The sequence below is a fragment of the Aquarana catesbeiana genome, unplaced genomic scaffold, assembly GCF_042186555.1.
Source record: "Aquarana catesbeiana isolate 2022-GZ unplaced genomic scaffold, ASM4218655v1 unanchor233, whole genome shotgun sequence".
Classification (NCBI taxonomy): Eukaryota; Metazoa; Chordata; class Amphibia; order Anura; family Ranidae; genus Aquarana; species Aquarana catesbeiana.
Genome location: NW_027362661.1, coordinates 1090947 through 1103452, shown reverse-complemented (window position 1 = coordinate 1103452; position 12506 = coordinate 1090947). Strand labels below are relative to the sequence as shown.

The following is a 12506-nucleotide window of genomic DNA, read 5'->3' as shown; positions in this document are numbered from 1 at the left end:
CAATAAGCGTATATTGATTGGTTTGCGCAAAAATTGTAGCTTCTACAATATAGGGGATAGTTTTATGGCATTTTTATTATTAATTTTTTTTTTTTTTATTAGTGATGGCGGCGATCTGCGTTTTTGTTTTTTTCCTAATAGGGTGCATAATTAGATGTTTTTCAGACAATGGTGATTGCCATTCAACACTCTACTTTAGATTTATGCCAGTGGAAGCGGTAATTTGTACCATTACATTGGTTATAAAAATATTTTGGAAGATTTTGTGCACCTGTGTGGTTTTGCTCATTACTGCCCCACACATGCAATGCATGGCTGCGTGTGTGGGGCAGTGATAAGCAAAACCACAAATCATACCAAAAAAAAGGATCAATTTCAAATCAATGAAGCTGTGATGTGCATCAATCACTAAGACAATAAGACATACATAAACCATAATTAATGTTGAAATGGCATGGTCATGCTCATTGGTCACTTTAATGTTTTCATAATTTGGCAAATTCGCAGTCCACATAATGGTGCATCAGATATACGATATATAATATGTTATATTATTGCTAGTAGTCAGTGGCGGCTGGTGCTCAAAATTTTTTGGGGGGCAGCAACAAACTGAAAAAAAAAAAACCTCAATTGCAGCCACTGTGCCCATCAAACGCAGCTACTGTGCCCATCAAATGCAACCACTGTGCCAAACGCAACCACTGTGCAATTGCCGCCACTGTGCCCATCAAACGCTGCCACTGTGCCCATAAATTGCCACCACTGTGCCATCAAATGCAGCTACTGTACCCATCAAATGCCGCCACTGTGCCATCAAACGCAGCTACTGTACCCATCAATTGCTTCTAATGTGCCCATCTATTGCTGGCAGTGTGCCCATCTATTGCTGGCAGTGTGCCCATCTATTGCTGCTACTGTGCCTCATCAAATGCTGCCAGTGTGCAATGTGCATCCTCCAAGTACCTGATGATGATGATGACTCTCCAGCAGCCTCTGAGGGGGACTGGAGGACAACCACGGCTGTCTGGCATCTCAGGTCTCCCACAGCAGCCTGTTGTAAGGAGGACGGAGGCAGCCTGTGTGTGCACACTGCACACAGTGTAAGGTGAGCCAAGGAGGAAGGCTCTGCGGGGTCGGCTCATGAGTCATGACTCGGGGGACAGACACTCGCTCCATGTGTATCGCACGTTGACGCTGGGGATGCCGTCAGCAGGGGGGCGGGGAAAGAGGCGCGGCTAATGCCCGCGGCTCCTTCGGCTGTTTTCTGTTCATCGGGGGGGGCGGGAAAAGAGGCACGGTTGGCGCCCACGGCTCCTTCGGCTGCTTTCAGTTCATCGGCAGGGCATATAGAAGCGCGCGGGTGACGTCGTCCTATAATCAATTTATGCAAGTCGTAGCATCGATGCCGCATCGTGGGTGGTCGAATCGCGATGCATCGATGCTACGATTAATTTCAACACCCCTAAAGCCCATGTTGTATGTATTGGTATGTGTATATATAAGCCATTGTTATTTGTTTAAGATTCAGCTATGAGAAAGCACCAGCAGTTAGTGTGAAACACGTTGGGGATCTGTTTTATCCTTTTTGCTGTATGGACAGTTATTAATAAAGAGATTTTAGTTGGAGTGCAGCCACTTTTTCTGCTATATTTTTTAATTTATATAGTAAAAACTAAAAACCTAGTGTGATTAAATACCACCAAAAGAAAGGTCTGTCTGGGAAAAAAAACATTTTCAATTGGCTACAGTGTTGCATGAATGAGTAATTGTCATTCAAGGTGTGAGAGTGTTGAAATTGAAAATTGGCCTGGTCAGGAAGGGGGTAAAAGTGTCCAGTATTGAGGTGGTTCAATGTACAACCAACCTCCTGTCCCCCTTCACATCCTCATCCTATTATTGTGTGACCAATACCATCCGAATAATTCTTCCTTTCATTTAGCAAAGTTATCTGTCTACAAGGAGACCTGTATAGATCAAATGATGGCACCAATGAGGATGGAGGAGGACCGGAGTCACATGACTGAGAAGATACTAAACTTCACCCTGGAGATCATCTACCTGCTGACTGGAGAGGTGAGAAGGATTCTGGGAGGTCACATGACATCACTCTTATCTTTATTAATAAAACACAGACCTGCCCGGAGAGGTGAGGAGGATTCTGGGATTCTAATATCATATTCCTATTGGTTCCTCAATACAGAGATTTCCTCTTGTGAAGTCAGGTGATCATATGACCATCACAGTGTCTCCATGTGACTCCCTAAAACCTGAGAGACACAACATGCAGAAGATTCTAGACGTCACCAAGAAGATGATGGAGCTGCTGACAGGAGAGGTGAGCGGTGCTGGGAATTCTGGGACATTATCCAGTAACAGACAAGGGATGTGTCTGGATGGTGACTGTATCATTGTGTGTGTCAGGTTCCTATAAGGTGTCAGGATGTCACTGTCTATTTCTCCATGGAGGAGTGGGAGTATTTAGAAGGACACAAGGATCTCTACAAGGACGTCATGATGGACAATCAGCCACCCCTCACATCACCGGGTAAGAGGAGACTTTAGACGGCTTTCACACTGAGCCGCGGGGGGTGTCGGCAGTAAAGCAGCACTATTTTAGCGCCGCTTTACCGTCATTTTAGCGGCGCTATTCGGCCAAAAAGGGGTTAAATCCGCCCGCAGAACTCTGCCGGAGCAGCGTTTTGCCGGTGGTATCGCAGCTCTGACCCATTGATTTCAATGGGGAGCAGCGGTGGAGGAGCGGTGAGTTCACTGCTCCAAAGAAGCTGCTGGCAGGACTTTTTGTGATGCCCTGCCAGTGCACCGCTTCAGTGTGAATGGAGCCGCTTTTTCAGGCGCTATACAGGCGATATTTTTAGCGCTGTAGTGCCTGAAAAACGCTGGCAGTGTGAAAGGGGTCTTATTGTAAAGGAGAGAGCAGTACGAAGGGTCCACCTAGATCCCCCATCATCTGATAAACACATAGAAACAATGTATTCGGTCAGTGTGTGTGTTTCCTACAGATGGATCCAGTAATGGGAACCCACCAGAGAGATGTCCCTGTCCTCTGTATTCCCGGGATTCCACACAGGAAGATCACACCATCCCTCACCATCATAGGGTAGATGAGGAACAATCACTGATAGTATCATTAGGATCTGTACATTATCTACATTGTTACAATTGATGTCATTTTTATTATATATTCAGAGTAAAAACCTTGGGGATGATAATATTGTTGTAAAAAAAGAGTATAAAGAGGAGGATGAGGAGTATGGAGTGATGGAGGAGTTTTCAGAAGGACACAAGATTATGATGGAGCCACCTAATACCAGGAACCCACCAGAGAGATGTTCCCGTCCTCTGTATTCCCGGGATTCCACACAGGAAGATCACACCATCCCTCACTGTTACAAGGTTGGTGGGATGGAACATCTAGAACATGGACTCGTGGAGACAATGTGTGGATTCTTTTTGGTAATGTAACAATAATAAAGCTTATGTCATACAGATGTTATTATTGATCTTTCTCTTGGTTTAGGGTGAAGATCTGATAGCTATGAAAGTTTATGTTAAAGCAGAAGAAGAAGAGACATATGTGAGAGATGATCAACAGTCTTCAGAGGTGGATGGAATAACGGGGACATCAAAGGTCAGCACAGGTGAGTCATTAACAGTAAATGCACTACATAGTCCTGACCCCTGCACTATATACTCTATGTTGTACGTTACATCATTCTGATACTATATAGTCCTATTTGCTGTATCTTATACAATATGTTGTACATTACATAGTCCTGACTTCTGCTCTCTCCCCTCTACCCACTGCTATATATAAACATAATATGTATTCTCTTTTGTTACATCCATTTCCTACCAGCTGGACATTTTATATGTGATGATTTGATTGGAGCACAGACTTTTACATGTTGATAATAATGTGATAACATCCTAAAACTTTGGAACCTTAAACATAAAGTGATAACAAAGGAGGAGTCAATAACCCAATGATGGTGGTCTTCAGGATTGGTCCAGGCTTCATCTTGGTTGTTCTCTCCCATCCTCACTCTCTGACCTCTGGTGGGGCTCAGCCCCGCTGTTATTCATGACTAAATCATGGACTAAATAAGGAAGTGCAGGACTTCTTGTGTTGGGAAGATGACAATGAGTGATAGAGGGGGTGGGGACACTCGTCCTATAATCCCCTCATCACTGTCACTCCTATAAAAGACAGTTCTCGTTGTTTCCTCACTCTCTGATTAAGGTCCATGAATAAAGAAATGAACTGGTAGGAGATCAGAGGACCCATTTACTAGTTACCTTGGGGGGGGGGGGGGGGGGATTGTAAGATCCTCAGAGACAAAGCTGCCTGATGTGGGCGGAGTCCTGGTTTAGGGGAACCAATCAGCTCATGTCTAGTAATAATCTTTTTATCTCTATTTTAGTAGATGGACGGGAGATGAGGAAAACCTCAGAGGATTGTCTCACTTTGTCTCCAGACTGTAAAGTAGAAGATGAGGACATCACACAGTATAGTCCAGGAGAAAACCCGGCTACCTCAAATGTCCATCCGGCACCACACATTGTAGATGGACCATCGTATTCCTCTTATCCTGAGGGACCTCGGACTGTGAGGGACTTTGCCATCCTTCCAACACATAAGAGGTTTTCCTGTACTGAGTGCGGGAAATGTTTCCCTTTTAAAAGCAATCTTAATGTGCATAAAAGAACTCACACAGGGGAGAAGCCGTATTCCTGTTCTGAGTGCGGGAAATGTTTTTCACAGAAGTCTGATCTTTGCACACATCAGAGATCACACACAGGGGAGAAGCTGTATTCCTGTCCTGAGTGCGGGAAGTGTTTTTCACGGAAGTCTGATCTTTACAAACATCAGAGATTACACACGGGGGAGAAGCCGTATTCATGTCCTGAGTGCGGGAAGTGTTTTTCACGGAAGTCTGATCTTTACAAACATCAGAGATTACACACGGGGGAGAAGCCGTATTCCTGTCCTGAGTGCGGGAAGTGTTTTTCACGGAAGTCTGATCTTTACAGACATCAGAGATCTCACACGTGGAAAAGGCACTTACCTGTCCCGAGTGAGGGAATTGTTCCTCACTGAAGTCCTGTCTTCCTGTACATCAGGGATCCCACACAACCCTCGAGGTGTATTAGTGCCTTGAGTGTGGGAAATGTCTTCTATATGAATGTTGCTGGACATCACAGCTCTCATGTGGGGAAGAAGCACACCCTGATATACACCTCAGATATACTCCATGGCTGATCTTCACCATGTAAGAAACAGTTCATAAGGAGATTGGAGATCACCAAAGACATGGATGAAGTGTTGTACCGTGTTGGCCATTGATAGCAGTAGAAAATTAAAAATGGAGTCATTACCTTTCATTGGCTGATTACATTTTGTGGTGTAATATTTCACAAACACTTAGAGGTCTGTTTAAAAAAGTATTTGCCTATCTGTGAGCAATGTTGGTTGTATTTATTTAATATTGTTATCTTCTATGATCATTAGCTACATCTAATGTCCATAACGTGCTATTCCACATTTTCTCAAGTCATCTTCCAGGACGGCACACCTGAGAGATGAGAGGCTCCTCCCCACAGGAAACACAATCAATCAACAGCTGTTTTAATTCCACACCCTTCCCCCTGATCCTCAGTTTTTGATTGTGTTTCTCCCTACACGGCGAAACTGTTTGTTTTTTTCCAAATGACCGAAGCCTGGGGCTGGTGGTCTCCCCCTGGGAGCCGGACCAAATGCCTGGGAAGCCTCTGGGTCTGGCGGGATATATTTATCCTTCCCGGGGGGTTCCCCTATCCTTTCCTCAGGGGGGGCAGCAGAAACTGGAAGAGCCCCCCTGAGAGCTGAAGGCCCCTGGGTACAGTGGTGTCCCCAGAACTTCAGGGGCCTTTATCCTGTCTCCCCCCCCCCTTACCTGTCCGGAAGTCCTTTCAGACGGGGGTGCTGGCCGTCGGTTCTTTCCAGGGGGATCGTATTCCCTGACTCCTGGGTCCCTGGTAGCTCGCGTGGGCTGCTGGAGAGGGCACCGCCTGAACGACCCACGTTCTTACCCAGTAGGGAAGGCTGAGAGTCAGCAGGAGCAGGCGCCCACATCCTCCTTTCGAGGAGGCACCAGTTTACTATGGTGAATGTCTGCCTAAACCACCTCATAGGAATGAGGAACGTACGGCATTGCCCCCCCCCCCCCCATGTGTATATACTGACTGGACAGTGCAGGACACAGCCTAACCTTGCAGCTCCCTAAAGGGACAGCAGTTGGAGGGGGGGCACTTTGGCGGCTATCCTCCTTGCGTGTGGACCATAAGGATGGAAAAGCAAGCCCGGTGGCTGTGGAAAAAGGGGAAGACGACAACGGTGAGTCAAAGATCCCCAATCCCAGCCAGATGGTTTCTGGGCATTTGAGATAATCTCCCCTGGGGTCTGGATTCAAATAGCCCAGAAGCTTTTGCTAAATACACCAGCCACAGCTCCCTCCTACATCAGAGATGCTGTATGGTGGACAAGTGGTGCAGAGGAGCGAGTGTGCCTAAACCACCTCAGATGGGAAAGAGGTAGGTAAGGCATTTTTTCCCCTTCCACCTGTATTTACTGAGTGGTGCAGTGCAGGACCTGGGGTCTGCATAACAAAATAGCCCAGAAGCTACTGCTAAAAACCGCCAGCCACAGCTTCCTCTTATAGCAGAGACACTGTGGTTATCACAACAGTAGGTTGCCAGCCTCTCCCTACATACCCGGTTGTGGTACATTAGTAGGGGTGAATACAGCAAAGAGGGTGACCTGGTAGAACAAAGAGTTCCTTACTGGCCAGGTATACCACTGAACAAGTTATTAATGGTGCAATGGTTGAAGGATTCAGCAGTAAGCTCCCTTGCTCAGCAGGTGCACTAGGTTATCTGGCCCTATTAGCCCAGCTGCTAGGAATCTGCTTAAAGTTGCTCCAAGATGCTTAAAAGCTGACCTAATGCTGGCCATACACTATACGAAAAATCGGCCGAAAAATCGTTCGTATGGACACTTCGTTAGTTTTTCGGCAAGTTAGTGGGTACAAATCGATAATCGTTTGTGACGTTTTTGTGGAAAAAAAACGAACGGCATGTTTGGAAAATTTCTGCCGAACGTACGATAAATTGCAAGGTTAATGTGTTTCCCGTCCGAACTGCCTGCACTAGGTATATGTAAAAAAACGAACACAAAATTATTTATTCATGTCCACTGAACAGATTATCGGACATTATATGATGGCACGATCGTTTGCGGTCACGGTCGAACGTTCGTTTTTCGAAAATGGGTTCGGCCGATTTTCTGTATAGTGTATGGCCAGCATAACTTTCAACAATGTGGCAGGGACCAAGCTTCTGTGTGGCACAGTAGGGGTTCCATTGTGACAGATCCTCCTTTTGGGGGTTGCTTGCTATGGGTAACTTTTCATAAGCTCCAACCTCCCACTCCACTCTTACATTGTGGTTATATTTTAATGCAGGGGGTAAGAAAAACCTTTTTGTTGGTTTGGGCTACAGTCCACTCAGTGACAGATCTAAAAGCGATTTACCATAAATCGTTTTTCCTATATCCTTTGATTAAGGATTTTCTGTGCAAACATATGCAAGAGCTAGATGGCTATATGATTGCTTCTTTAAGGGCTGCAGATGGCTATTTACCTCCAGGCTAAATTGGTAACCACCCTTTTTAGAGGTCTTATATTGGTCTCTAGGGCTGGGCTCATTGAGACTTACTGATCAGCCCCACCCGTGTATGAGCTGGCTAGCGTTTGCTCAATCTACGGAGGTAAGGTAGGACAACAGCTACTATAGTAAGGTGTCCAACCATTTTAGGATTGGTTCCTTCACTGGTGGTGAAGGGTTAGTATCTACAGCCCAGGCTATGCCTATGAAATAAATTGCCCCTGTTTGGTTATTTCATAAAGGGATACACCATGACTCCTTCTTGGCTGCTCACCAGTAGACCTCAGTAGTGAAGGTTTGTGTTTGGTGGCACAACTAAAGTACACATTGAGATTTGTGACCTCTCTGCTGAAGCTTGTTGGGTGTCCTTTATATCCTAAAGGTACTGCTTTGTTTGGCTACAGATCAGAAAATACAACAGGGAAGGTGGTCTGTACTTTCTGGTTTTGTGCCGCACGCCAGAAACGCACATCATTGAGTCTGGTGATGACATTTCTGCTCATAATTGTTATATTGCTGCACATCAGACCTACACAAGATTGGGGTCTGTTTTGTGGGGTTTTTGTGTCCTGTATTACTGCCTTATTGGTTGCTTATCAGAAAGGCAGCAGGAAAGATTGATGGCAGGGGTAGTACATATACTGCCTTTGGTAATCGGTACAGCACCACAAGGTGGCGTCGTCCTGATTCAGACAGTGCTATTAACGGCAATAGCTGCTGATTTTAGGCATGCGATTTGACATGTGAGTCGCATACCAAATCGCTTCAATATGGATGTGCTATCTCTATTCAGAATTGTTAGATTGTTGCACATTAGAGATATACACGATAGAAGTTTGTCTGTGGGTCCTGTATTACTGCCTTATTGGTTGCTTATCAGAAAGGTAGCAGTGAAGATGGATGGTCCTGATTTTGTTGGAAAATACAAATTGAATCTGTGCCATGGGTAGTACACATACTGCCATTGGTAATCGGTGCAGCACCACAAAGTGATGTGCTGATTCAGACAGCGCTATTAACAGCAATGGCTACCGATTTTAGGCATGCGACTTTGACATGTTGAGTTGCATGCCAAATCACTTCAATATGGATGTGCTATCTCTATTCAGAACTGTTATATTATCGCACATCAGACATATACAAGATTGAGGTTTGTCTGTGGGTACTGTATCACTGCCTTATTGGTTGCTTATCAGAAAGGCAGCAGTGATGACGGATGGTCCTGATTTTGTTGGAAAATACAAAATTGAACCTGTGCCTGGGGTAGTACACATACTGCCATTGGTAATCAGTGCAGCACCACAAAGTGGCCCGGGCTGATTCAGACAGTGCTATTAACGGCAATGGCTGCCAATTTTAGGCATGCGATTTGACATGTTGAGTCGCATGCCAAATCACTTGAATATGGATGTGCTATCTCTATTCAAGATTGTTGTTGCACATCAGACACATACAAAATTGAAGGTTTACTGCCTTATTGGCTGCATATCAGAAAGGACACAACAGTGAAGGTTGTTTGTCTTTTTCTGATTTGTTTTTGCTGCTCAGCAGGGAGACACCTTGAGGGTAATGACATCTCTGCTCAGTATTGGTATATGCTACACATCAGACATACACAAAGATTGAACATTGTTTGTGTCCTGTATGTCCTATATTTACTGACTTATCGTCCGTATAGCAGAAAGGCACAGCAGTAAGTGGTGTTTCTCATTGATCTACCTTGCTGTTTCTTAGGTATACACAGTAGGGGGTTGTTGGCTGCACTCCTCCAGGGAGCCACAGCATGGGGACCCCTTGTTTGTTCGACCCGAAAACTGCTTTTCCTGCGACCTGTGTAATCTTGAGGTCTGTGGTTCCGTAAGCAGGGACTGCTGGATACGCTGCGACCTGGAGTCGCACAGTCACGAATGATACCCTTTGGAAGCCATAGTATGACTTCTCATGCGTCTTGCAGTCCCAAGTGGCAGGTTGGGTCGCACGGGTGTGGGAACCCTAAGCTTATCTGTCCCTTCTGGTTCAGGTTTTGCAATGCTGCAGGAATACTCATTGTGGAGTTATTGCCTTATTTTGCAGTAGACCAGAAAGATCGCAGCTGTAAAGGCTGTCTGTTGTTTGTTTTTATGTGGCTGCACAGCAGAAGTACTCAACATTGAAGCTTGTTGGTGCTTTCTGTTTCATATTGCCTTACCTTATGGCACTTCAGAAAAACACAATGCTGTAGGTTGCTTGTGTTCTTTCTCTGTTGGTTCTATGTAACTGCACTACAGAACTGCATAACAGGAAGGATTGTCTTATAACTGTATTTGGTGGTTCGTCATAAATACGCAACATAGAAGTTTGGGTCTTTCTGTCTTCTCTTTATAGCCTTGTTTTGCTGTACATCAGTAAAACACCACTGTAAAAGGGGGTTCCCGTCCTTTCTGTATTTACCAGTTATGACCTAGCTAGCTGCACTTCAGAAATGCGCAGCATTTAAGGTGTGTTTGTGTCTTAATGTTTACATATTGGCCGCACATCAGAAAACCAGACTGTGAGGTTCAGATTTGGGTCTCTTCCCATATTTGATATTTTGGTTTAGCTAGTCACACTCAGATACACAACATTGATGTCTATGCTTGTGTCCTTTCTGTCTAAATCTATTGTACTATGTCCACAATCTATGATTTTTTTATTTGTGATATTAATAATACATGTATCACCTTTTTGTATTTCAGCCTTCTCTTCCGTGAAAGGGCCAGGAGTTCTGGTGCAGATGTCACATGTCAGAAAGCCTCGACCCCTTACATTCAGGGATGCCAGAGCCATTTCCTAGGGTTGGAGCCCAGTAGAGTTATGGGTCACTGGAGGAAGGCGATAATGAATCGCCCCGTTTAATAAGAACTTAGGAAGTTCGGTTCAGAGGAGTTTTATGGCCTGAAGATGAAGTATAAACATGTATACCCGACTAAATAGGTTACAGCTCGGTGCATGGCCTTCATTTTGCCCTTCTAGCAAGACTAGATGTAGCAATATGAGTGTTCTCCTGCTATAGATGTTAATCTCCTGAGTAGGCTCTCAGGCGTAAGTAAAACTATAGATTGGGCATGCCTTAAACCCAGGGATTAAGTTTTTGTTAATCTATTTCCCTTAAGTAGGTTTCCCTTCAGTCTTTGACGTAAAGCTAAAAATGAACAAAAAGGGGTTGTCTGTCAGGGGCCCCCCTTTTTTGGCAGTTTTATTTCCCTGGACAGGGTTGTGTTAAGACAGGCCCCCTTATGGATCAATGTAGTGTCCTTGTCTTACAACACAGGTCTCCGATTAATCTTTTTAGTGGTTCTAAGCAGCACCTATAGGCAGAATAGGCCATTGTTGGTAGATGTGTGACAGACAACATGGATAACCTACAAGTTTAACATGTTTTCTGATTCCATCTTTAAGAGCCCACTCCACCTAGATCCTGCATCCGAAACAGAGAAGGCAGGGACACCGGTGGAGTAGACCGGCAGATCAGCCGCATGATCCAGCTAAGATACCTTCATCAAGCATATGGAGTGAAGGTAAAGCTCACTGCAGAACCGAGGTTCGCCAAGAGGGTCTTGCAGTGGTCCCACCCTAAAGGTAGGCCTGAGCTACTTGATTATGCTCTCAGGTGTGCCGTCCTGGAAGATGACTTGAGAAAAGTACTAGTTACTTACCGGTAACTGTCCCACCCGTTGGCCTACTTCCCACCCGTTGGAGGAGGGAAAATTTTAGAACACTAGAAGGTGAATGCCTATGAGGAATGATTTCCCTTGTGAACCAGGTTCAGGAGTTACTTCTCTACAAACTGAGGATCAGGGGGAAGGGTGTGGACTTAAAACATCTGTTGATTGATTGTGTTTCCTGTGGGGAGGAGCCTCTCATCTCTCAGGTGTGCCGTCCTGGAAGATTTCCCAGAAAGACAGTTACCGGTAAGTAACTAGTACTTTTTTACTGATGGAGATATTTCTGAAAAAATAGTATGGCCAATGGATGGAACTGTTGGTCATAGGAAATTCCTGTGTTGATCTTGATCTATCGTCAGAATTTGTAACGTCTGAAGAAATGATTGCTGTGATGATAATGTGAACTGAGCACCCCAAAAACTCTGTGAGAAGAACCAAGGCAGCCATGTTGTTTAGAGTTGATGTGTATATCCTTTCCATGTGCACCTCACTGCAAAGGCTGATTATAGATTGGGGTGGTTGTCACCTATCTGCACAGCTTGTCGGCAGAATTTGGTGGGGGACACATTGGATGCCTTCAGCTGTCATTGTGCTCTTGCTGGGCGTCCACTGTGTCCCTGTGCCTTTTAAGGAGGGGTGGGCTCCCTCCAGGCAAACCTACTCCTAATCTATCCACTGCTATATGTGCTCCAACCTGGAGACTCTGAAGACTATAGAGTTAGGACTGCAGTATACAGAGGAGCCTTGGCGTAGGCACTGCAGCTTACACATATATTTGAAATGTGTGCAGCTAGAACCTCTGTTTTTAGTGTGAATTTTTAGACCGGACTAGTTTGTTTTGCATTTTTGCAGGCTGGCTGGTAAGTGTGCTGGGAATTGTTTGTTGCTTGTGATGTAGAAAAGGAGACATAATCTGCTTTTCATAATCCCTGGAAGACATCTTCTGCAATTCACAAACTTTTTTTTTTTTTTTTCCCGTTTTAACAAAGGTTTTTATTAATCAAATGGTGCATACATGTTATGTTAGCTTTTGCATATAAACTTGATAACTGTTACCTACAATATGTATAATATTCAATGTAAGAAACCCGGTACATTGTT

At 44.8% G+C, this 12506-nt stretch overlaps 2 protein-coding genes across 2 annotated transcripts in view; one reads left to right on the top strand and one right to left on the bottom strand.

Annotated features, from left to right (window-relative positions):
- LOC141121827 (uncharacterized) overlaps positions 1-12506 on the bottom strand; it is a 219555-nt gene that overhangs the window by 98587 nt on the left and 108462 nt on the right.
- LOC141121860 (uncharacterized) overlaps positions 1-12506 on the top strand; it is a 71839-nt gene that overhangs the window by 10118 nt on the left and 49215 nt on the right. Inside the window, exons 2-4 of the mRNA XM_073611615.1 lie at positions 1940-2073; positions 2201-2335; positions 2422-2545. Coding sequence (XP_073467716.1) covers positions 1978-2073; positions 2201-2335; positions 2422-2545 — 355 coding nt within the window. The 5' untranslated portion in view covers positions 1940-1977. The remainder of the gene's footprint in view (positions 1-1939; positions 2074-2200; positions 2336-2421; positions 2546-12506) is intronic.